The sequence below is a fragment of the Myotis myotis genome, unplaced genomic scaffold (assembly GCF_014108235.1).
Source record: "Myotis myotis isolate mMyoMyo1 unplaced genomic scaffold, mMyoMyo1.p scaffold_m19_p_2, whole genome shotgun sequence".
Lineage (NCBI taxonomy): Eukaryota > Metazoa > Chordata > Mammalia > Chiroptera > Vespertilionidae > Myotis > Myotis myotis.
In genome coordinates this window covers 210,399,556-210,426,150 of record NW_023416324.1, presented here as the reverse complement: position 1 = coordinate 210,426,150, position 26,595 = coordinate 210,399,556, and the positions used below count along the sequence as shown (strand labels likewise).

General features: G+C 52.8%; 1 protein-coding gene across 2 annotated transcripts; it reads right to left on the bottom strand.

The window, feature by feature from the left end:
- Nucleotides 1-4,832: 4,832 nt before the first annotated feature.
- Nucleotides 4,833-25,193, bottom strand: TMPRSS3 (transmembrane serine protease 3). Of its 2 annotated transcripts, XM_036351483.1 has the most exons (13): nt 25,085-25,193; nt 19,775-19,885; nt 18,793-18,909; nt 18,276-18,399; nt 15,964-16,089; nt 14,806-14,849; nt 14,029-14,194; nt 13,247-13,416; nt 11,500-11,595; nt 10,371-10,373; nt 9,421-9,563; nt 8,622-8,774; nt 4,833-5,804 (listed from the first exon to the last, which is right to left on the bottom strand). In XM_036351483.1, exons 1-13 carry the CDS (start codon nt 25,176-25,178, stop codon nt 5,787-5,789), a joined length of 1,365 nt encoding a protein of 454 aa, XP_036207376.1. In that variant the 5' UTR covers nt 25,179-25,193; the 3' UTR covers nt 4,833-5,786. The 2 variants fall into 2 exon arrangements, with proteins under 2 accessions (XP_036207376.1, XP_036207375.1); XM_036351482.1 differs by lacking the exon at nt 10,371-10,373.
- Nucleotides 25,194-26,595: the final 1,402 nt, after the last annotated feature.

The window sequence follows — 26,595 nt, the reverse complement described above, 5'->3', positions numbered from 1 at the left end:
CAAGAATTACATGTGCCCTTCCCAGTTTGGCTCAGTGGATAGAGCATCGGTCTGCAGACTAAGGGGTCCCAGGTTCGATTCCAGTCAAGGGCATGTACCTTGGTTGCAGGCACATCCCCAGTGGGGGGTGTGCAGGAGGCAGCTGATCGATGTTTCTCTCTCATCAATGTTTCTAACTCTCTATCCCTCTCCCTTCCTCTCTGTAAAAAATCAATAAAATATATTTTTTTAAAAAAGAAGAATTGCATGTAAATTACCCACAAGTAGCACTTCCCCAGGATGGCAGCCGGCAGTCCCTGCACTGCCCTATGTTACATGCCCCATGACCGAGGCCCGAGTGCCCACTTGGTCAGTGAACAGTCACTACTGACCAATGGCGAGACTTTCACTTACTGCACGAAGGCTGTGAACTTGATCATCTCTAAAGATCCTCACTGAACTCTACTTCTAATTTGTACCTTTCACTTCTTCCTTTTTCGTTTACTTTTTCTAAGTACAGTTGCTGAGAGCTGGGCTCTAGAACTCAGGCAAACCTGATGGCTCGCCCACCGGCTGGGGAAGGGTGTATAAAGGATTACGATTCCCGGGCCAGGTCCTATTTCGTCAGCTGTGTCCTTCCCTGGTCTGGTGACCCTCCTGGGCAGTGCCTTCCTGAGGACAGAGGCCCCGATGACAAGTATGGCACCGCCAGAGGGGTTGTGGAACAGGCCACCTGTCCGACTTAGTGTCTGTCAGTGTCCCAGCTTCTGCGCAAACCTCACATCTGCTGGAGACAAAACCGATAATATTTCTCCCACTCGCATCATTAGAGTTGCTCCTGGGAGTTTATGCAAAGAGAAATGACAGAAATAGTGGCCTAACAAGGGTCCTGTTCTCCCTCCATAAACTCTACCCAATGCAGGTTATCAAAGAGGGTTCAGGGGTGGGGGGGACTGGGTAAGGTTAAAAAATACCCAAGCCCTGTGGTTGCACAGAGAGGCGGGAGGCCTTGAGCCCAGGCTTCCCCTCCTGCCCTTCGTTTGCTGTTTACTCCAGGGCGGCGCTGCCTCCCTTAGCAATGAAAACCACACAGTCACCTCGAAAACAGTCTTCATCCTAACGTCTCAGATGTCAATCACAACCCCAACACGTCACCACGCAGAATAAGAGCCGGCCTGTGCCACTCAGCAGCCGTCCCCATGGTCGCCAGCAACCATGAGTTTAAAAGGTGAGTGACTTCACTTTTTAAAATAAAGTATAAAGATCAAGGTCCCCCCTATGTTACTCTCTCTCTTGCATTCTCACTCGCTTCCTTCCAGGGGCAGAAAGATGTGGCTGTGAGCTGCTGAGCTGGGAGCCGCCCCGCCCGGGGTCCCACGTGAGACACCCCATGCACGTGGGAGGGAACGGCCTCTGACCCACTCCTGGTCTGTGACATTCTACTGCCAAACCCTCCTTTAGAAAGCAAACGGCGTGGTTCTTAAGCGTTCTGACGGGGCGTTCAAGCTGCTGCTTTGCAGCCCGACCCTCAATCTTTCTCACTTTTCCATAGACGGATACCACGTTTCAGACAGTGACATGGCTTTTGAGAAATTATTTTGCCTTTAAATATTTCAAAAGTATTTGTCCTCACCAATCAGCAAAGCCTCAAAATACACGAAACAGAGACGGATCTAGCTGAAAGGGGGACTAGGCAAGGCCACTGTTATAGTGGAGACATCAACACCCCCTCCCAGGCACGGCTGGGGGGTCTAGACAATATCAGCCAGGACACAAAAGACCGGAACTCCCTGCAGCCAGCAGAACCGACCTGGTGTTTACAGGGCATTTCCCCCGGCAGCAGGATACACCTTTGTTTCTAAGTACCCGTGTACATTTATCAACACAGACCATACCCTGGGCCATGAAATAAATCTTAACAAATCTAAAAGAACTGAAACCACACAGAGTGTGTTCTCTGACCACAACTCAATCAAATGAGACATCAGGAACAGACAACCGGAAAATCTCTAAGCACGGCGAAACTCAGTAACACACAGGGCAAAAGCAAGTTTCAGGCACTCAGACACATGCCCACAGGCGCGCACACACACACACACACACACACACACACACACACAGAAATTTCAAAATAGGCAGACCTGAATGAAAAGGAATTACATTCTATATCAAAATTTGCGAGACTTGGCTAATGCAGTGGGGAGAAAGAAACATTTATTGCATTAACTTACATTAGAAATGAGAAAAGGTCTCAAATAAAAAACTTAAGTTTTTAACCTTGAAACATTAGCAAAACAAACCCAAAGCATTGAGAATGAAGATAAGAGCAGAAATAAATGAAATTCAACATAGGAAAACAATAGAAAAAAATAATTGAAACAAAAAGTCTAGTTCTTTGGAAAAATAAATAAAATTGACAAATCTATAGCAAAACTGACAAATATTAAAAGCAAAAAGGGACTAATGATATTAGAAACGAAACAGGAGAGATCAGTACAGACCCTACAGACATAAGAGGATAATAAGAGAATATGATGAAGTTTACACTCATCAATTTGACAACTTAGAAGAGATGGACTAATTTCTTGAAAACTACACAGACGCACACAAGCATACACACACTCAGACACTCACAGACATACACATAAACATACACACCAAGGACAGTCATACGATAGGTGCATATTTAACTTATTAAAAACTGCCAAACTGTGTTCTAAAATTATTGCATACCCACCAGGAGTGTGTGAGTTCCATTTCTTCCACATCCTTGCCAATGCTTGGCAGGTCAATCTTTTGAATGTACCCTTTTAATAAGCGAGCAGTGGTTTTAATTGGGTTTCAAGATGTTGAGTATTTTTGTCAGGTGTTTATTGTCATCTTTATATCTCCTTGGTAAAGGTCTGTTCACATCTTTTGCCTATTTTATTTTTTATGAATTGTGGCTATTTCCCTGCTCATTAACAAATCAGCAGTTCATTTTTGTTCCTCAAAACAATCAGACACATACACACAGACACACACTAAGGCATAAACACAGACACACACACAACACACACACACATACACACAGGCACACACTCAGACACATACACACAGACACACACTAAGACATAAACACAGACACACACACAACACACACACACATACACACAGGCACACACTCAGACACATACATGCAGGCACACACACACACAAGTACAAGTAAAATTGGAGAAATCTGTGTAGGTCAGTGGACCTTATCATTGTCAATATCCTGCTGTTATACTGTACTCTAGTTTCACAAAATGTTATCATCAGGGAAAACAGGGCAAAGTTTATGAGCCCTCTCTGTGTATTGTTCCTTATGACTGCATGTGACTCTACAGCTATAAAAAGTTCAATTGAAAAAGTCCGATAAGAATGTTTCCGAAATCACAGTTCTTATGACGACCTACACCAAGCACAACCTTAAAAATCACTTTCATGGTTATTATTTCTTTCTCAACAACCGAGTGTGTGACTGGTGATGACTCCTGTCCTGGAAGATTGGGGATGTGCCCGGAAGAGTTTACACCGCCCTCCCCCAGGGCCTGTACTGAGACGATAACACCCCCAGCCCCTTACACAGGCCCCACGGAGGAGCCCCTGCCTGAGCCGTGGGGAAGAAGCCAGGCTGTTCTCACGAGTCCCAGCCACAGGCCTGACACCTCATGGGTGCAGGGGGAAGACTCTGGACTCTTGCCTTGGGCCCTGACGCCTGCCCGCAGTCTCGCCTACTACCTGCGCTGGCTGTGACTCAGTGGGCACCTGCAGGTGTGGCCTGGCCGCCAGCAGCCCTCCCCAGTTCCCCGTGTTCTTCCCCATGGGAAGCTCTCATGAGCCAGGAGAAGGTGGGACGCAGCACCAAGGTCACAGCCCCAGGAGGCAGTGCCCCCAGCCTGGGAAACAATCTGGAACTTTCCAGGGACCAAGAGGATGGAGTGGGAGTGGCTGCCCTCCCCAGAGCCCCACCTGGTGGCCAGACGTGGGGAGTTCCTAGGTTTCCTTTTGAGGAAGTGTTCTGAGGGCGGGTGTGATGATCCAGAAGCCGTCTGGACCAGGGACCTTCCCTGGTCCTATCCCATCCTTTCCCTTCCTTTTCCTCTGGTGTGAAAAGATGCCCTAAATTAAATTACAGCAACTGGAGGGTGCAAGGAGGAGGTGAGGGAGGCTAATGCGTTAACAACTGCAGAGGAAAAACGACAAAACACGGCTCCCATTCCCGAGTGTGAGCTGGAGCTTTGAATTAACTCCCAGGAGTGGGTGCACAGGCTGTGTGCGGAGCCCCGCCAGCCGCCGTGCAGACACATCCAGAAGCAGTGCAGCGACTCTGACGTGGCGGCGAGCATCCAAATACCATGGCCAAATGGTGTTCCCTTTCTTACTTCCTTCATCCCCTTCTCCGTCTCAGACCTCCTGGGGGGGCGGTCTCTGCAGCCGCTCCCTCCCCAAGCCCCTGGGCCCATGCTGCCGAGAGACTCGCCCACCTTCCCCACTGCTGCCTCCAGGCAAAGGAGCACGTGTACCTTCTCGTGAATTCATCTGTGAGAAAGCACCAGAGGTGACTCACCAAGCGACCTGTGTGTGTAATGGGATGACGGTTGTGTGGGTAACAGGAAGGGGCTCTACCGCTACAGGCGCCCGGCAGGCTAACGGGACACTGCAGAGAGGTAGGGAAGCTTTTGGCTCTCTTTTAAAAAAAACAAACCACAGGTGTTTTTAATATGTTTTTAATTGATTTTAGAGAAAAAGGGGGAGAGAGAGAGAGAGAGAGAGACATCGATGTGAGAGAAATATCCATTGGCTGCCTCCTGCATGCCCCCCTACAGGGGATCGAGCCCATAACCGGGCATGTGCCCTGACCAGGAATTGAACTAGCGGCCTCTCAGTGCACCAGATGATGCTCAACCAACTGAGCCACACTGGCCAGGGCTCCTCTGGCCTCTTGATGACACGTGACTGTCTGCTCTGTTGGCCTCAGGACCCGCTGTGCCGGTGAGGTGGCCCTGGCTTATCCCACTGCTCTGTTTCTCACTCTGAGCCTCATGATAGAATATGAGGCCATGCTGACCTGCTGAGAAACCTGTTCTAACAGAAACACGCAAGGCCCACCATGTACATAGAAGAGATCAGATTGAAGCAGCCGAACCTCTACAATCAACCAGGGGTGTGGTTTCAGTTTACACGAGCAGTCGGCACACGTTCAGACAAGCTCCCACTGACCACTGCGTTAGGAGAGCATATGTCCTGTGGAAGCATGGGACAAGAACACACCAGGCTCCAAGTGCTACGGGGCCAAGCAGACATAAGCCTTAAACTAATCACCGGGAGACTGGTTCCCACGAGCAGGAAACGTGGGTGTGGTTCTGGTACCTGGGGATAAAACGTGTGCACAGGGACATCCACAGTGACAGCCCCCACAGTGCTGGGCCGCGTGGCTGCTGGGCCCATGGCTTTGCATGTGGACTTGCTTATGTTGTCACTCGTGTTGAAGGGCTGCTGCAGAGAAAACCTAATCGACACGTGGGAAAGGGTAGCACTTCTCAGTGAGGGTCAGAAAGGCACTTCCAGGTCATTTTAGTCCAGCGCCCCAGTGGCTCGTCAGAGGCGTTAGAAGCAAACTGTTCTGGGTGGAGAGATGGTCCGCCTCTGGCTCTGCTGGTGGTGCCAGCCAGCCGAGCACTGAAGGCATTTGCTCATGAAAGTTTCCAGCCGGGAATCCGTGGAGGGACGGGGATGTCTCCATCGTGGCAGGAACTCAGCGTGGTGGCTTGTGCCCTTTCTCTTCAAGTTTTCAAGTCCCTCTAGAAATAGAAACGTGCGTGTTATCTTGTCAGCGCTTCCCGTCATCCCTTCCCCGTGAGGATGGAGTGGGCACTGGCATTTTAACCCAGTGAAGCCGCCGCTGTTCTCTGCGATTAACGGGGACAGAGCGGCCTCTGCTGGCGGAGGCTGCCAGCTCCCCACGGACCGCAGGCTAGTGTAACACAGCTCCCTCCTGGGGCCCCTCCCAGCCTGCCCGCCTGTGTCTTTCATCACCGACCCAGATGTTTTCCGTAGTTTCCACGTGACCTTCCCAGCTCCTAGCATCATGTTCCTGAGTCCCAGCCTAGTCAGAGCAATTTTGCTTTAAGCCCCAAAGAGACAGAGATAAACCACAGGATGAAATGATGCTCGAGCAGGCAGTCCCACCCGCTAACAATTCCCTTCAAGGTGTGTGAGCTCTGGGAAGGCCCTCACATCCATGTTCCAAAGGGGCAACTGAAAATGCAGACCCCTCCTGCCCTCCGCAAAGCTCTCCTGGGAAGGGGAGCCTCTCCGGTCTTCCCGGGGGACACCTGCAGAGAGACTTGCAAAAGGGAGAGTCTCGCCCGGCCAGCGTGGCTGGGTGGTTGAGCGTCAACCGATGAACCAGGTCATGTTCGATTCCTGGTCAGGGCACATGCCCAGGTTTCAAACTCAATCCCCAGTAGAGGCCATGCCGGTGGCAGCCAAAGATTCTCTCTCATCATTGGTGTCTCTATCTCTCCTCTCCCTTCCTCTCTGAAATCAATCAATAAAAATATATTTAATTTAAAAGGGGGGGGGGGTTGAGTCTCACCCTGGCCTTCAGTGGGCCGGAGGCAGCTCAGATGCTCTGGGGCATCAAGAGATCCATCCATCACAGACAAAACGGCTCTCCCAGCGTCATAGAGAGTGGAAGCCGTTTCTAAGCCTGATGGGGAGCCACAAGGCTCTAAATGTGTTCTCACAGGGACCCTGAGATCCGGGCATCATGATCACTAGGACCCACCCACACCCTGATCACACCCCCTGGAGAAGGGCCCCGGGGGCGTCAATGTCCACAAAGAGCCAGGGCGAGTCCTGGGCACCCCCACCTCGGAGAACCGCCCATTCTGCGAGGCAGCCTGTGCTGGGGCTGGAGTCCTGCTCTGGGGCCTTCGGCAGGTCCCCTCACCTGTAATATGAGGAGGGTCCCAGGACCTGCCTGCCGGTATGCTGCTGGGACCTCGGGTGGCACCCCTGCTAGCAGCCTTGCCCACCCCCAGCCTCCTCCACAGCGTGAGGACTGGGAGGTGGTTTCTCCCACTGGCACCTGTTTCAGGCTCAGCTTTCTTTACCAGCAGCTCGTCACACGGACCCTCAGGCCCCTGCGTGCAGCCTCGTGGAGGGCGCTCCTCCGTGGCTTTGTGGGCGAGTTCAGACCTGCTCCTGTTTCCTGCCCTCCACGCACCAGGCCCACACTGCTGTCCGCACCCCAGGCTCCCACTCACGGGCCATCGAGGCCACTGCAGGGCAGGGGTGCTCCTTCCTCCATCTTCTCTGACACTCGGTGAGAGGCTGGTGGGTTTGGACTGAATTTTGTGCTACAGAGCTTAGTGCGGGGCCAACCTGCCAGTGAACAACCCACTGATGCTTCCTGAGGGCCTGTCTTCCAGCATTTACTGCCCTGCCCAGCCCCCCTCCCCCGTGGGCACTGAGGCAGGACTGTGGGCACCTGCGGAGGGCGCAGCTCACAGCAGCAGGGCTGGGATGCACAGCAGGCTGAGTGCCAGGCCTGGGCCTGGGCCTTGCACAAAGGAAACTGCTACGGAACTTCTCACTTCAAGCAAAAATTCCCAAGAAAGACAGGAAATTAACGCCCAGGTTCACATGAAAGGCCTGATGTCCTTCTTAGCCCATTGTTTCAAGTCAGAAGGCGTCCTTAAGAAGGCCTGTGGTCCGCATGGACAGAACGCAGATTGCTGGATGCCAGAGGCGGAGGGAGCGGGAAGGGGCTGATGCTTAGCGAGGTCTTGTTGCAGGAGGTGAAATGTCCTGGGACTAGAGAGGTGCGCACAGCTCTGTGAGTGCGCTAACGCCGCTGGAGGCTCACTTTAAAATGACTGGCTTTATGTCACGCAAACGTTGCCTCGATTAAAGAAAACGACGTCTTTGAAACTGGTCCAAAACGTGCTGTGGGGCTCAGAGTCCAAGATCGAGTCAGCAAATATTTGCGGAGTGGCCACAGGTGGAGGTGCCCTGCTTCCCAGGCTCCTGTGCGGCCTGGCCTCACCTCCCTGCAGCCTCCCCACACACACACCTGCTTCCTGTCCCTCTGGAGTCTCCATTCCTTTCTCAGGGGGTGTTCCTCCTTCCTCCCCACCTTCTCCAGGGCTCCCCCTGACCACCTGTTCCTCCAAGACAGTCTCACTGACCTGTCTCCCTCTCCCAGGTCCCCTCCAGGGAGGCCCCCCAAGCACAGAGCTGCCCAGGCTCCTCCTGGTCAGACTCTCCATCCCATCCCTGGCCCATGGCAAGGTTCAACCCCCTCAGTGGGCATGGGGGTCCTCCCCAACCTGTCTTGCCCTCATCCACCCGCTATTCCACGCACATGCCCACTCTACTTGTCCCCATCCCCAAGGACTCCCCACTCTTGGCTGCTTCTCTTCCTTTCCCTGATTGGTGGAGGCACGGTCACCCATGTGTGCCCACCCTGCTCACGTCCCACACCCAGGAGCCACAAAGTCACTGCTTGACGAATCAACAACTGATGGCTCACCCCCTGGCTGTCTATAGCAGGACTGGAGTCATAGAGGGCTGACAGGGACCAGCGGGAGCTGGGCGGGCACTGCACCCACCTCCATCTGCTCGTGAATCCAGTCCAGGAAGGAGGTGATGCGGGTGTAGACCCCGGGCTTGTTCACGTCCGCACAGCCGATGCCAAAGCTGGTCGCTCCCACCAACTTCCACTCCCTCCTCTCCTGACACACCAGGGGTCCCCCGCTGTCTCCCTAGACAGCAGGCAAAGAGACTAAGGGCCACAGAACAGGCCCCGGCATGGCTGTCCCTGGTTCTGGTGCAGGATTCCCCGGTCACCGCACCACAAAGTCCAGCGTGAGGTTGGCGCTGTGCTCCCCCGGCAGCCCTTCTGGACCTGACTCGGCGTTCCTCACAGTGGGTCCTGTCCCTCTGATGGAGCCCCAGCCATCTCCCAGCAGACACTGAGCCCATGGAGGTCAAGGCACCTCTCAGAGGGAGCTCTCAGAGGGAGGGCCAGCCTGGCCGGAGCCTTTAGCTGACCTCCGGACCCAGGCAGAATTGGGGTCTCACCCACTGTGGCTTTGGAGGCCCCCTTCACAGGTTCCCACCTGCCTCCCACCTCTGGTCCCCCTGCAAACTCTGAGAACCTGGGTGGGAAGGTAGCATCCCTGAGTCCCCTCCTCCCACCCAGCACCCAGGCAGAGTGGGAGCTGGTAAACACGGGCTGGCCGGGAAAGGGCATGCTATCTGGAGCAAACTTCTTCCCCAGGCCTGTAAATTTGCTCTACAGTCAGTCACAGGGAGATGCTGGCAGTGGCCTCTCCCATGGGCTGGGTCACCATAACAGCCTCGCCTTGTCCACGGCCACGGCCCCTGGAGGTCACGGCGGGCCCCTACCTGGCAGCTGTCCACGCCGCCTTTCAGGTAGCCGGCACAGACCATGGAGGGGGAGATGATGCCGCCGTACACGTCCCTGTGGTTGCAGATCTTGTTGGAGATTAAAGGCACAGCTGCGTGGTTGAGGACCGGGGAGGCGTCGCCTGTGTCACAGGAAGAGGGGGACGTGCAGTGGGAACTCAAAGGGCACACATCTGGGGTGGGGACCAGAGCCAGGGGCACGTTACCTACCACCACAGGCACTTCAATGGCAGAGCCATCCGCTTCCCTACACGGACCAACATGGGAGGAGGGAGGAGCAACTGTCACCACCATGGACCTGCCCAGGGCCTACCCTGGGTCAAGCATTTGATCCACACAGGCTGTTTTGTTCTCAGAACAACCCAGGTCACACAGAAGGGAGGCTGAGGCTTGTGAGGGTCACACACAGCTCTTCGAGGAATTTTGGGGTGGTCTGCAGAAAAATGTCCTCCCACAGGTGCCCACAGTCCAACCCCCAGAACCTATGACCATGTCGCCTTACATGGCCACAGGGACTTTGCAGACTGGAGATGGGGACAGGATCCTGGGCTCTCCAGGGGGACCCCAGGTGTAATAACAGGATCCTTGAAAGGGTCAAAGGAGAGCTTGTGATGGTGGAAGCAGAGATCAGAGAGGAGAGAGATGGAAGGTGCTGGGCTGCTGGCTGTGAAGATGAGGAAGGGGCCACAAACCAAGGAATGCGGCCGCTGGAATCTGGAAAAGGTGGGGAGCTGACTCTTCCCGAGCCCCCGGGAGCATCGCAGCCCTCCTGACATCTTGATCCCAGCCCACCAAGTCCGATGCAGGACTTCCAGGCCCCACAACCGTGAGAGAATGGGGGTCACTTGTTGCAGCAGCAACAGAAAATTAACGCACCTGCCGTGGATCAGCCTCAGCACCGACCCAAGACTGATGCCCTCTAACTTAACCTGCTGGTAAACTGCATTATCTTTATGCTTTAAAGGCGTAAAGCGGGGCAGCCCTGTTCTCATTCCTATAGCATGTATCCACCGGTGTGGGTCTGCGCGCCCCAGAACCCTCATTTTAACTGTTCCATGAGTGTGAGTGACACAGTGCTTTCTGCACAAGCTTCCCTAATCTGCTCACACGTCCACCAGCCCCGCAGTGAGGACCGCCTGGCCATGAGCTTGGGCTGAGATGGAACCTGTCCCTACTCGGTACACAGGGCCCAGCGAAGACAATGAAAGGATCCTCGCTGGGCACTCCAAGTTTATGAATAACAACACGAATAGGGCCATGGGCGGGGAGCACAAATACTTCCACCACCTGGTCGTGTGAGCCCCAGCAAGGTGCTCAGCACCTGACTGTCCCCTCAAAGTGGGCAGGAGCACAGTGCCGCTCAGGGCTGCTGTGAGCACAGTGCCCGCTCGGGGCTGCTGTGAGCACAGGCAGGACCGCATCACTCTGCTCAGCGCCTGGGACGCGGGGAAACAAAGCTTAAAGCATTTGTGGGAGAAGTGTCCACTGTGGGCAGGAAGGCATGGCCAGCCGCAGGGGCGAGACCCTGCGCTGTGGGGAGGACTGGCCTCTGGGGCTGGGCAAACCCCGGGTGCCTCGGGCACTCGGGAGGGGACAGATGCAGCTAATAAGTCTCAAGAGGAAACACTGAACCCCCTCTCCTGGGTTGAATGGTGCCTCCCCCAAGCATGTCCACCTGCAACCTTAGGCTGTTTGGAATCGGGTCCATGCAGGTGTGATTAAGGAAGAGTCTCAAGATGGAACCATCCTGGATCAGGGTGGGCCTTCACTCCACAACTGCTGCTCTTCTAAGAGGAAGGAGAGGGGAGCTGAGACAGGGGCGGGAGGCCATGTGAAGGCCGGGACAGAGACCGGAGCGATGCCTCTGTGGTTCGAGGAACACCAAGGGCGGCTGACTACATTTGTTGGAGCAGTTGACTCGCACCCCAGCAGGACATGTGGGTGTCCCACAGAACATCACGATGGGACATGGGAGAGGGACGTGTCGGTGTGGACATCTACCCCAGCCCTCTCCTTCCGGGCTCCCTGGACTCAGAATCTGGACTCCAGGCCACTGACCTCCTTCCTCAGTGGCCCCCCATCCCGACGTCCAGCACATCTTCCCATCAGGAAAGTTCTCTTCGGAGTTGGGCAGACAAATCGGTTGGACCATCTCTGTTTAAAGAGGAAACAACAGCTCTCACATCTGGGCGCTAACCATCTCCCAAAGAAAGGTCAAGACCAAGGTCATCTGAAAGCCATTAGCTCAGAGCAGGGACCCCCTCCCCGATCAGACCCCTACAACTTCGAAACAAGCCTAGACTGTGGCAGCGTATGTTCTGGAAAGGGCCAAATGCACCCAGGCCACAGCAGCGTAAAAACAGCCACAGGCAGTGGTAAACAAATGGGTGTGGCTGTGTTCCAATAAAACTTTATTTACAAAACAGACTAGGGGTCAAGTTTGGCCCATGGGCCACAGCTTACTCACTCCTGGTCCAGGCCGTGGGTACCTGGCTTTACAGAACATCCCTCCATGGGTATCCTGTCCCTCCTGACATACCTGGAGGCCACAGCTCACCTGTCCATGTGGGCTGTGTCACATAAGCCTCCACCAAAGTCAGGGCCACGGCTGTCATGGGGCTTTCATGTGAACACAGTCTGAGATGTGCTAAGCCTTCTGGGTACGCCAATAATGGAAAGGTAGAGAGAGACTATGGGGAGGGTTTGTTTTGATTTTATCCAAGTACCAGCGTTGGCACCTCATTTTTGTATAAATCAAACATCATTAGTAATAATTTGCAAAGGAGCACCACCATTACAGTTTCTCTTTGTTTCTCTGGCAGGATTTGTGTCACGTGCAGTGTTACATGTGCCCTGCGGTCAGCATGCTGCTGACTCTGCCGCCGCTGGTCTGGCACCAGCGTTCAGCTCCTGTACGGGGCCTTGCTCATCACCCCGCCTGCACCCCACACTGCTGTACCCCTGGGGGAGGGAGGTTTGATTTGGGAGTGGGCTCATGAGGCTTTGTTTACAGCTTCAAAAAGTTTGAAAGTTCCATCCCTTGTGGCTTTTCTGTAACCTCCGCCGGCCACATCCTGACACCTCCCGTAGAGAAACAGCGGCTCCGTGAGAGGAGGTTTCTGAGTATTTCAGGAGCCGAAGATGCCTAGCATCTTCCAAACCGTAAGGAAGCGGCTGCAGGAAGGACCTGCCACCACCCGCTGGCTGGCCTGGGACGCACTTCCTCTCTTCACCAGGATCAAGAGCCTGGGCAGGTGGGCGGCACACGGGCAGGGGACCTCGCCACAACCAGCACCGGGCAGAGAAAGCTCTTTATCCCCACAGGCCAGAGGCCCCTTCCACCCCTAGAGGCACCAGGTGGCCTGGCTGGGACAAGTCCCTTTTATGTCTAGGTGGCACCACAGGAAGAAAATGGCACCAATCGGAGCCCCAGGGGGCCCGACAAACCAAATTGATTAAAGTAGAACCACAGAGGCTCTGAAATGAAGTTAACATCCCCGCAGCCCACAGTGACCTGAACTGGTGACCACCTGCCAACACTGAAGACGCAGGTGGGACCCAGCGTCTCCTAGCACAACAGCCTGGAGTCCTGAATACGATCAGAAGCATCTCATCATACCAGGAACCAGGAAAATGCCCACTTTGACGAGAAGAGAGTCGCCTGATGCCCACACAGAAGTGAGTCAGATGTTGGGGTTACCTGACAAGGCCTGTAAAGCAGTGTCCTAAAGAGGCCCCCACAAGCAACTACAGATTCTCCTGAAACACATGCGAGCCACCGAATGACAAAGAAATCCGGACGCACCGTCGAAGGTGAGCGGCCCCGCCAGCTTCATGAGGGCGATGTCGTTGCCCAGCCTCTTGGGCTTGTACTTGCTGTGGTAGATGATTTTCTCCACCAGGTGGGAGGGGGCTGGGCTGTCCAGCAGCGAGACGAGGCCCACCTGGATGGTCCATGACTTGGGGAGGTACAGGCTGCAAGGAGAAGACTGGGAGGTAAAGCAGGGACAGTCCAGCCCCTTTCACCCGGGGGGCTCAGGTGTCCCCAGATCCAGCCCCAGGGAGATGGCAGGTGTGTACGGCCCTGCTTGCCTGTGCTCGAACCCACCTCAGCCCCCTGCCCTGCAGAAGCACAGAGCCTCCCCTCCCCCCCATGCGTGTCCTGCAGCGGCCTCCCTCCCTGCACCTCTGAGCGAAGCAAAAATAACAGGGAGCAAAAATAGCCGAGTGTTTTCTGCGGTTTTCTCCTCTGCTCACCTCCCTTGAGGGGGACTCTTTGCCCCCACAACCCTGCACTGTCTCTCACCCTCTCGGCCACCACAGGTCCACCGTGACCAGCAACGGGGGTCTAAGACCTTTACGTCCCAGTTTCCTCCTGTGTGGGAGCGTCCTATCTTTTCTGTGAGAGCCGCGGCCTGAGGTCTCCGCAGCCCACGGTGATGGGTCCACAGCGAGGAGGGAAGGTCCCCCCACGTGGGTGTGACTTTGGTCCCTTTGCCTGCTTCCTGGACCTGCCGCTGACCACCCCAATCCGCCCGGTCCCACCGCGACCGGGACTGGACCCCTCCCAGGAGGCGGAGCACTCACTCATAAACGCAGTGGGCAGCGGTCACGATCCACACCGGGGTGATTACGGAGCCCCCGCACAGGTGGTAGCCCTGGAACTGAAGGCTGGCCTGCCAGGGCCACTGCGCGGGCGAGGACATGTTTCCGCCCACGATGCGAGCGGCGTAGCCCATCCTCAGACCGCAGGCTGCCGGGGGAGAACGGGGTTGGGGGTCCGTCCCACAGACCCTCCTCCCCTGCCATCTGCCCCCTCACAGAGCTCACAGCCCCGGAGAGTTCTGGGAGGAGAGGCACATGGTGAGGGGTGGGGACAGGCCCCCCGAGACGTGGGACGAGTGGGGTGTCGTGGGGGTACAGTGGGGAGAGTCCATCAGAGCAAAGAGCCCGATGCTGGCGGCACACCACCCCCAGGTACGCACAGCAGGAGCATGGGGAGCCTCCCATCGCCCCTCCTCCCTGACACAGGTGCCCGCGCACCTGCCTGACTCCTGCAGACCCAACCCTTGCAGCCAAATGCTGCCCCTCCGCCCCCACCAGCAAGAAGGACGGCCCCTGGGGGTGGGCCTGAGGGGGACAGGAGGAGGAGGAAGTCAGGCCACCGGAGCCACTACAGTGACAGGACCTCGCGTCCATGGTCCTGTTTGCTGCTGAGAAGTCACTCTGGGCCACCTCCCCCACCTGATAGGTGAGACTGGGCTGACAGGGCACCTAGGAGGAGGGGACTCCCAGGAGGAGAGGAGGGGGAGTCAGTGAGCGAGCTCAGGCTTCCATTGACCTCTGTGTTTCTAAAACTCTTACCTGTGCACTTCAAGGTGACCACGCGCCCCGAGGCACACCCCTCCCTAAAGTGGAGAAAGGGTGGGCTAGTGACAAATACCCCAGGCTGTGAGATGCACATTTTTAACTTAATCTTGGGGTAAAAGAAAAATAAACTCTATTCCCCTGCTCTTGAATACAGGGTAGAGTTTTAGCCTGTGTGACAAGCTTCCCTCAAAAGCACCGGCAGCGTGCAGGACTGCAGGCAATGGCGTGGAGCACTGCTCAGCTCTGCGGAGCTGATGATCAGGCGCATAATGCGCTCAGTCATGCAAACATCTACCGGGGTCATCTCTACGTCACGGTTACCCCAATGTTCTTCGCTGGCCCCCGGGGGACTTGGAGTGCCCACTAGATGGGTGGCAGGCTCTCCTGGCAGGAAGTCCTTGAAACCTGGGACACACACCTAGGCCAGGACTCCTGGAGCAGAGCTGTGACTGCCTGGGCCTGGCAGGCATCCCTCTGTGTGCGTGGGTGGGAGTGGCACCTGCTTTTCTCATAATCCACCCGGACTCCTTCCTAACTTTCCTGCTGTCAGAGCCCCAGTCCTGCCATGAAACGGACTGTCCCTACGGACTGCGTGTGTGCCCAAGGGTGCCTGTCAATTACAGGATGGACAGGGTGACAGGCTTGTTTCCTGGAGCAGAGGACACACTCCTCCGGGGGTTTGGTCCAGGCACCAGGGAGAGCATCGGAACTTGGGTTCAGAACCCTGACTCTCACCAGGCAGGTGATCCCTCTAAGCTTCAGGCACCTGGTGTCATTTAGGGACACCTCATCTTACCTTCCTCCTGACTTTGAGGAACAAGAAATGTACATGGTACATGTTAAAGGACTTTGTGAGCAAAAATGTTTCTTCTTTTTAATTTTCCCTCCCTCCTTCCTTCCCCGAAACACACGGGAGCCCCTATTGTGTGAGGTACAGTACTGTGGTTAGACGTACGTGCACGTCACTGTTCCTCCCCTCCCTCCTCCCTTCCTCTGCCGGCCACATTTGCTGGTTTGGGGTTAGGTTCTCACAGCCAGCGTGCCCACCCATCTAACCACGCGGCCAGCCCACCGTGACTCGGAGGAAACGCTCCCGTGCCTCTGTGTCCTGGCGGAGCTGCACCGCCGTACAGCGGCCTGCCTGGCGCTCACCTCAAATACACCGACTGGTGCAGAGCCGTCACCTTGTCGTCTGGCAGGAGGTGGTTGATGGAAACAAAGTCCTCTTGGAACTGCTCCTCAAGCAAGTCCATTCGGAGGGTCTTTGAACTGACGTAGCTACAAGCACATTGGAAACAGATGCGGTGTGAAACTCATTCCATGCTCCACACCAACCTGTGCCCAAGTCCCAGCACCACAGGTACCTTCCCGGGGACATAATGTACCCCAAACTGTCATGTACCCACATCACAGGTATCCTACTGGGGACATAGTGTACCCCAAACTGTCATGTACCCACATCACAGGTATCCTACTGGGGACATAGTGTACCCCAAATTGCATTTACGCACATCACAGGTATCCTACTGGGGACATAGTGTACCCCAAACTGTCATGTACCCACATCACAGGTGTCCTACTGGGGACATAGTGTACCCCAACTTGTCATGTATGCATGTCACAGGTGTCCTACTGGGGACATAGTGTACCCCAACTTGTCATGTAAGCATGTCACAGGTGTCCTACTGGGGACATAGTGTACCCCAAACTGTCATGTACCCACATCACAGGTATCCTTCTGGGGACATAGTGTATCCCAAATTATCATGTACCCATATCACAGGTATCCTACGGGGGACATAGTGTACCCCCCAAACTGTCAATGTACACAAGTCACAGCATCACAGGTTTCCTACTGGGGGACATCGCCATGTATTCCCCCAATAATCAGTGTGCCCAAATCGCACTATTACAGGTACACCAGGGGGATGTCACTGTGTCCCCGTAAACCATCAATGGTTTCCTCTTGCCAACTCATCAAGGCATTCCATTCTAAACCTGGTGGAGTCTGGAACGGAGGGCCCTCTGGCTCCACCCATGAGCATAGGCTCTGGGCACCTGGGCCGGAGGGCCGCTTCCTGATGCAGCTGGGTGGGACCCCTGACACATTCCACTGCACAGGCCTCTGGTTGGCCTGAAGCCAGCCCCAGAGGGAACAGAACATAGAACTGGGTGCATCAGGTGGGCACAAAAGTCGGGAGGCTGAGCACCCCAAGAACAATAGGTCGGGGAGAATAATTCCCCAGTCTGCCCAGAGTGGGCATGGGTCCCTGTCAGAGAGATAAACACATGGGAGGAAGAGAGTCAGGGGACACCAGGAGCAAGCACATGGTGAAAGTGTCAGGAAACAGGCCTCCTGGAGAACAATGGCAAAGAAGGTCCAACTTTAGGAGTGTGTGTGTTGGTGGGAGGGGCAGGGGTGGACTTTTATCTGTGCTTGTTCACAAGGAGGAAAGTCTACAGGATTCTTGTAGGCACTTGAGTGGTGGCGTTGGCTGTTGTCGCTGAGCTGAATTGCAGCTGATTTCTGAGTCACTGGGGAAGACAGAGGCAGACCTCAGGGGTATAGGCTGGAGGGCCTCTGGGGTTTCATGGGCTTTGGAGAAAGGAGCTGAGAACATGATGAATCAAATTTGAAACTGGAGGGTCCTGGAGGATTCGGAGCAGGGAGCCTTAACCACCCAGCCCGTTGCCTGAGATACAAGCAGGGATGTGTTTTCAAGGCCACCCTGTCGCCACGCTCACTTCCTATGTGGCATGTGTGACTCGGGAGCCTGCCCGCTTTGAGCTCAGAATCAAGAGCAGAGAGAGGACGGTGACATGCAGGCTCCCGTGGAAGATGGCAGTTATCGCGTCTAACGAAGGGACAGGAGAGAGAAAGGGGCCCCTGCACGAAGGAGAAAATGTGTCATTTTAGTGCAAAAAAAAAAAGTCACACAGACAACAGCAAACACCGAAAAGTGAAGATTTCACTACAAGAGTTCTTTCTCCAACACGTTGCTAGGCAACTGTTATGAATACTTGTGTTTTCACCAAACTGCTGACTTTTTGCACTTGGTTCTCTGGGGCTGTGTGGGAGTGTGTGCAGGAATGAGGGTGTGACCCCCAGGACCAGGAGGGGTGGTGCCGGAGGCTGCTCCATAGCTGAGACCTGGGGCGCTAGGGGGTGGGGTTATCTTTATCTCTGAAGCTCTTTATCACATTATCACATATTTGCACCTGAGTCTCTCCTGGCCCTGAGACACTCCCCGAAATGCCATTTCCTGAGTGATCCTGAGCACCACTTGGTGTGCCGGGGCCTCGGTTTGCACACCTTGAAGTGGAGAAGGCGATGCCCGTCCTCGTGGGGCTGCCACGAGGGTGCAGTGTGAGAGGAGATGCAGCCCTGGAAACGCCCAAGTGGTTGTCTCACCGTGACCACGATTCACGTTCTACCCATCACCTGGAGGTGCTCCTTGCGTTACCTTGGAAACCCCAGCTGGGCACAGGCGATGCTAGCGTGGTGGCCTTTCCAGTCGTCGGAGCACACGGTCCTCCAGGCCGCCTCTGTGAACACCTGGAGCACGCCATTCTGACCGCTCACGCGGACTGGCCGGCGTCCATGTACAACCGTCAGTGGCCAGCAGAGCCCTGAGGCCGCCGCAGAGATTTCTCTGCAGCCAGCCCAGACCCTCCTCTGCTGAGTCTGACCTGCTCCTCGCCCACAGCGCCCCACCCTGGCAGGGACCCCCAGCTGCCTGGACCCGCTGAACTCTCTTGGAGATCTCTTATTGCTCATGGGGTCTCCTCAACCCAGTTTAAGCTTCAGGCAACACCACCACCCTTAAACCCAGCCCAGGATCTCCTGGGGGCCCGTTGGATTGCAGTTGAGAACATAATTTGACACTGGCATCAACTTGGACCCATTTCACAGATGGGAAAGGCGAGGGCCCAGTGGTGCTAACTTCCTCCTGTGTCTACAGTGAAGAGGCAGGACCTTACCACATCGGTACTCATCCTCCCCGGCTTTGCAGTCCGAGACGCCGTCACACCGAGCCGTGAGTTCAATACACTTAAAAGAAGACCGGCACCTGTACTTTCCGGAACAATCGAAATGGACTGAGGACAGAAGACGGGAATGTCAACAGAGGGCTCCCCCAGTGTGCAGCATAACAACTATCCACCTGCCCCATCAGTAATGAAGCACCACTGAAATTGCACCTGTGTCACAGCCCAGTTTCTGTTCCACATTCCAGGGGATGGGGCTGCTGCACCCCATTCCGTCTCACTAAGTGGCCTTGAGCCACAACTGGAGGTGAACTTAGACCCCAGAGGGCTCAAGGTCAGGAGAGAAAGTGCATGTCAGCAGACTGACCAGCTGAGCCAGCTGAGCAAGGAGCCCTGAGCAAGGACTCTTTGAGCACCCCCACCCCCACCCCCCGCAATTGGTCCACCTCCTGTTGTCTGACTCTGGGCAGCGAGTGAAGAAACTGCAGACCACGCAGCCGAGCAGGTGGAGAATTACACTCACCTGTTTTCCAGTATTTGAAAGAGAAACTGGGATATTGTTCCCTACGAGAGACCATCCAAATGACTCACTTTCCCCAAAGCCACAAGCACCTTCTTTTAAAAATAGCAGGCGTGCTGGGCCTGGCCTGAATGGCCTCCTTGTCTTCTCCCCCGGCCCTGCACCCGCCTCCTGCCTGTGGATTCTATTTCATCAGGTGCCCGTGGACACTTCTAACTGGGCAGTTTCTGTGGTGACAAAGCCCCGAGCGTGGCCAACAGTCCCTGCTGGGCCCCAGGCTGGCTCTACGTTCACACAGGCAAGTCGAACTCAAAGCAGGCAACCCCGAAGGATGTTTGCCTCCAGTAATTAAGGCTGGGTGGCTGGCAGCACCACGATGGGGGTGGGGGGAGCTCATGAAAGTTTAAGTGCCTGGATAGGGAGTTGAGAGCCTCCTGAATAATAGATCACACTCACCACCCAGACCGATGGCCAGCGCTAGTATCAGCGCAATGACCCCAATGACGATGATTGGGAAGAATTTCAACGGCAACAGAGACAGGATCTGTGCGGCCACTGCATCCGCATCTGAAAACCCAAAAAAGGGGGAGGGGGCACAGAGCAACACATTTGAATAAAAGGAAACTTAAAATTTCACTTCATTTTCCCACCCTCAAATGCAGAGAATGTCCCAGTCAGAGAAAGTTGCCTTCATTTAGGGAAGGGCCACCAGCCAGGGCACATTCTCTGGAAGTCCAGCCCCACACTCTCCAACCCTGACCCAATTCTGTTCATCATAGGTTAAGAGATAGTGTTATAGGTTGAACTGTGTACCCCAAAACAAATACGTTAAGGTTCTAACCACTAGGACCCCAGAATGTCACCTTATTTAGAAATAGAGGTAGTGAAGTTCAAATGAGGACATTAGAATGGGCCCTAATCTGTCTGGTGTCCTTACAAAAAGGAGGAATTTGAACACAGAGGCAGACACACACACACACACACACACACACACACACACACACACACACACACACTCACACACACTCACACACACACTCACACACACACTCACACACACTCACACACACACTCACACACACATTCACACACACACTCACACACACACTCACACACACACACTCACACACACTCACACACACACACTCACACACACACTCACACACACACACTCACACACACACACACACTCACACACACACACACTCACACACACACACTCACACACACACTCTCACACACACACTCACACACACACACTCACACACACACTCACACACACACTCACACACACACTCACACACACACACACACTCACACACACACACTCACACAGGGGATGATATGAAGGGGCATAGGGAGAGGCCATGTGAAGGTAAAAAAAGAAGTGGGGGTGATTCATCTTCAAGTCAAGAAAGACCAAGATTGTCAGCAAAACAAAACACCAGAAGCCAGGAAGAGTTCCCCTGCAGGCTTGAGAGGGAGCATGGCCCGTCAATGCCTTGATTTCAGACTCTCGTCTCCAGAATGGTGAGATGATATTTCTGTTGTTTTGAGCCACCTACTGTGTTTCGTTGGCCTGAGGAAACCAAAATGAAGGGAAAGTAGGGTACCAACTTCCAAGGACATTTTTCCCACAGACAAGGGTGATGTGTACAATCCACACGGGGTGCTTTCAGGAGGGGGAGAGCTGGGACCTCTGGGAGGGCCTCCAGATGATGTAGCAGGACCATTCTTCACGGTTCTTGTGCACAGAGGCACCAATGGCCTTGGTTCCAGAGCGACTTTCCGAGGATGTTGGCAGAGCAAACAGTCTTAGAAGATAGAGACAGTGTTTCTCTGGAGCAAGGGATGGGTTTATTGACTGTGCAGCTTAATAAATATAATGTCTTCCTTTGAGGCAAAGCTTATACAGGTCTACTTACAGTCCATTATAAAGATTCCGGTTCCCTTCGCCTGAAACCTTCGCCATGGGTTCCTCAGCTGTAATGCAGACCCACTGTGTGTGCAACTTATGCCTGAGCTGCTCCACATCACCTCCATGGGACTCGGTGGGCAAGAGCACCAACTCAAACAGGATGTAGGTGCCACTTGTGCTGCGAGTAAGACGTTTCTTGTCTTCTGCCAGCATCCCTGGAACTGTGGCAGGCTGACTTGTTAGCTTGTACCAGACCCTTCCCAGCTCTAGCTACAGTACCAGGCAGATTGGGTGGAAGGAGATGTGAAGAGCATTAAGATACCCAGAAGTATGAGCCTCTCTGCACAACCAGGAGGATTGCCAGGGCTCCCTTTACTCTCAAAGGAACAGGCCATTTTAGGCAAATTATCTCATCAATCCTGAAAATCCATGCATGCCCAAGTTGTCTTCCCTTAATTTAGGAAGGTTGGAAAGGAGGAAGTGAAGAAAGCCTCCCATGCTATCACTCAGAGACCACCCCTGCCTCTCTTCTCCTGGTCTTGGAGACACTGAGCCAAAAGTTCTTCCGTGAAAGAGCCAAGAAGGTCTCCCCCCACCTATCTTCGGAAAGACACAACTTCACCTTCTGGCAATCATATGGTTATAAAATGGGGCACGTGCAGGAGGCAACCAATCAATGATTCCCTCTCATCACTGATGTTTCTAGCTCTCTCTCCCTCTCCCTTTCTCTCTGAAATCAATAATTCAAGGCAGTCTTAAAAAGAAGAGAATTTAAATATGGGGGCGGGAAGAAAAGGGGGATTGGGAGGAAAAGGGGGAGAGAGCAAGCAAAAGAAAAGGATAAGAGGGAACACAGAAGCAAGGGAAATAAGGACACACGTGCAACATGTAGTCCTAAGTGACCATGGGGATAGAGCGTGAGAACGGAGGGGAGACAGAGAGACAAACCCAAGCTCTTTGCTTTGGCCTGGATGAGCAGGCGGTTTGTTCACAGTTGCCTTCTCGGCGCCTAGGACAGTCCCTGGTGCCTGGTAGTTCTTTTTGTTTTGTTTTTAATGTTTATTGGTTTCAGAGAGGAAGGGAGAGGGAGAGAGAGAAACATCAATGATGAGAGAGAATCGTTGATCAGCTGCCTCCTGCAAGTGCCCCACTGGGGTTCGAGCCCAGAACCCGGGCATGTGCCCTGATCAGGAATCAAACCATGACCTCCTGGTTCATGCTCTATCTGAGCCACCATGGCCAGGCCCCGGTAGTTTCTAATAAATAATGGTAAATTGGATGGATGGATGGATGGATGGATGGATGGATGGATGGATGACATCATGATAACGAAGGTTGTTTTCTCAGGGTTAGAGACCAGTTCCTTTCAAGGCAACAAGAGCATGGTCTTGAGTTAACAAAGCAGAAGCCTCTTGGCCACCTGCCCCCACCCCTCAGAAGGCTGCACCAAGTTAATGTCTGGCTCCTGCTGAGATGCCTTCAATCCATTTACAATTTAAAAGTCAGCGGAACCCCAAGAATGACCTCATATTATTCCAGTTGTTCTCTATCTAAGAGTTAACTTAGGAAATGAATCCAGATTGTGGAGTCAACAGTTGTTCAGTTAGAACATTCGTACCGTTCACATTGGCCCCTTCACTGCTCCACCACAGAGCCTGTGGGCGCTCCCATGGCCCCACTCCCCCTTCTTGTTCTGTCCTTGAGAACATGCTTAGAAGAAAAAGCCAGATGCACAACATCTCTCCAAAGAGGAATGCAAATGATAAACAAGCATAGAAAAAATTCAACCTCTCTGGAGTTGAAAAACACACACAAATTAGACACAACTACCTATCAACTTCCCAATCCATTATTATTATTATTATTATTATTATTATTATTATTATTATTATTCTCACTATAGTCCAAAGTGAAGAAAATGGACTGCCAAGTATAGTCAATAGGGGTTTGTAATATGTAAACTTTTTGACAAATTTGAAATATGTACCAAAAGTTTAAAAATGGATGGGAATCTTTGACCTAGTAAATTCAGTCCTGGAATTTACCCTAAGATGTCATTATAAATATACACAAATATCTACCTACAAGGATACTTAGAGGAGTGACGTTTATAATACTGATGCACAGGAAATAGCCCAAATGAGCAACAGAAGAAACTGGTGAAATAACAAATGGATAGAGACAAATGAATGCTGAGAACCAAATGAATGATGGAGAAGGGCGTTGGCAAACTTTTTCTGTAAAGAGCCAGATAGTAAATATTTTAAACTTATTAGCCATTTGGTCTTTGTTACAACTACGCAACTCTACCATGGCATGAAAGCAGCCATAGACAATATGTGAATAAATGGATGTGTTACAATAAAATTTTATTTGTAAAAACAGGCACTGGGCCATATTTGGCCCATGGGCCACAGTTTGCTAAACCCTGAAGAATATTTAATTAATTAATGCCATGGAAAAATAAACATGATATTGTTCAGTTAAAAAGAAAAGCTTCAAAATGGTACAAAGAGTATATGTCACTTCCAAGGGAAATATAGATATGTTGAAAGAAAAAAGGCAAGAAATCCTACCAAGAGTGCTAATAGAGTTATCCCTGAGTAATGGTGAAATTGTAGGCAACTTTCAAAAGATCTTTTTGATTAACTGTATTGTCCAAATTTCTATAATGAACAATACATTGCTTTATTGAAAATGAAACATTTTAAACAGCTTTTGTTCCTTCCCACTACTGGGAATTCATCATGAGGAAATAATCAAAAATTAGCATAGAGATATATGTATAATGCTATTCATGTTCATATTATTTATATTATAAAAACATTAGAAACAACTACATGTCAAATGATGATAAAATGGCTATGTAAATGACACATACACTTGATGGAATGTTGTGGAGCTATGTCAAAAAGCATTTATAAGAACCAAAAGCACGTGGAAAAACGCCAGTCTGTCGGCTCCATGAGTGAACGCGTACTTACAGGCAAGGGCAGCAAGAGAATGAATGTAGACCTTAAAACCAGGTAAAACTGGGGGATCAGGTGATTGCAGGGTACTTTTAAAAGTTACATTTATGTTCATTTGAGAGAAGGAAGTAGTTTTAAATTGTGTCCTTTTCTTTTACTTGGAATCTCTCCTCCCATCTCCCATCCTGTCCACTAACCCCCAACATCAATTGTGGTTTAAAGGGAATCAGTAGGGTAGCCCCTACTCATGCTTTCCGGAATCTCAGCCAGAGCCCCTAGGGGTCCCCTTCACAGCCCCCGAGGCCAGAACTCCTAACTGTGTCCAGGACCCGCGCACACAGCGCACTGTGACAGATCCTGATAGACTGACCAGAATGAGCCTCTTTGGAGAGGCACTAGGAGCCCACTGTTTCTCCACATATTTGTAACTTGTTTACAACTCCAACTGCTCTGTTGCTGGGAGCGACGCCATTGCCTGCTGTTGGAATTTAATCTAAGCCTCTAATACTTTCAGAGATGTCCATCCTATTATAATTTTCTGGAAGGGTTGGTGAGCGCAGGTTCTCAGGACTTCCTGAAGGGCTCAGGGTCTGGCCAGGATCCGACCCTAAATCCCAGGGCCAGTTGGAGCCTCCATTCCTGAAACTCTCCATCAGAGAATGCACACCCGTGTCCAGGGAGTCTGCAAGGGGCTGAACAAAACAGCCCCTCTGACACCCCATCTGTAAACTACAGAATCACATGCGTTTAGTGTAAGGACTCCTGGTGAGATATTTCCCCAGAGGGACACTCAGCCGCAGCCACATTTGTCATCTAGATGGGGAAGGGGAGGGAGAGGGAGGGCAGGGTCGTGCAGAAATCACACCTGGTTCCACCTACCTGGTGTGACAGGACTTATTTTCAGGTCATCGAGGCCAAAAAGGGATCTGAAGGAGAAGGGGGCTTCGGCGGCGGGCGGGTCGTTCTCCCCCATGGTGACTATTTCAGGGCCTCTGAGGTTCGGCTCCACCTCCACCTCCACCTCCTTCACCAGGAAGAACAGAAAGTGTTTGCTTCCCTGTTTATAGTTTCAGCCTCAAATGCATCTTGGTTGTGTCCAATCTTTGAAATCTGACAATCCTCATCAAGCAAATTCAGTACCGATTAATCAAAACTATTTCTCTGGTGGGCACACATTGTTTCCTAAGCTACAACGGATAACAGAGAAACTTCGGGAGTTAGCGAACAACAATGAACTTAATTCTGCTAAAATAACGACTTTCCCAGTGCTCGTTCGACCAATCTTAAAACCAACTGAGTGCCCAGCTTTAGAGATACAGCCTTTTGCCATTTAAAGGTTAGCGTTCCAGAATTTCACAGAAGAGAAATTACTTTCAAAGCACATCCCTCCTCTTTTATCATTGCTGTTCGTCTCCCATAAACTCAACCCTTTGCCTGCACAGGTGATAAGTCTATATAGACATAAGAAGTTCTGATACTCACATCACGTCCGAGCCCCTCAAGTGCCACCAGACCCAGGGAGGGGACACTGGCCCACAGTATTTGTAGCTTTCCTGGCTCTCACAGCCATGACCTAATTAAGGATGAAAGTATCTGGGCCCTTGGGGTGCCTGGTCCCCGCCCCACTCTCAGAGCAAAGGGAGGAGTGGCTGGCACCAAAGCTGCACTGGGGCTCTGTTTCCTCCGGGAGAATTCCTCCTATCGCAGGGCCCCAGAGGCCGGAGCCTTTGGAATTCATTCCCAGTAACCCCTCCAGGGGTGGAGGGAGCGAGGGAAGGGCCAAATGTCTCAACCACATAGCAGCTCCCGGCCCCAGGCAGCAGGCGTGACTGCTCAGCTCACCAAAATCCAGCAATAGGCACAGGAGCAGAGACCCTTAGGGCACCTGTCTTATTTCCTTTTCGTTTACCTGTTGTCATGTGTGCAACTCAAAAAGGAACTGTTAAGCCATTTAAAGCGGACTTCGTCTTCGTGCTGTTCCATGTGCTCACAGGAAAACCTAAGCGAGACTGTGCGCTTAAAAACGTTGATCTCATTCCCACCGTAAGAGGGGCTTTGAAGAGCATCTTGGGAAAGTAATGCACGCACAGTCAGCATCTTTGTCTATGATTCTGGCTGATACTGGCTGGTTAGCTGTCAGCATGTAGCAAATGGCACAGCTTAATTTATAACAAGAATAAGAGTAAAGGCTCAAATGCTTCCTGCAACCGGGAACCCAGGTGAGGAAGTCCCCCCCCAAACACGCCATGGCTGGCAGGTGTCACCACAGGGAGGAAGGCAGAGGCGCCATCCGTCCACAGCGTCGCCTCTCCCCGCCACTCACTTCACTCACCATTTCTGGAGCCGCCATCATGAAAGGCACAACTAATTTCCTTTTTCATTATAAAAGC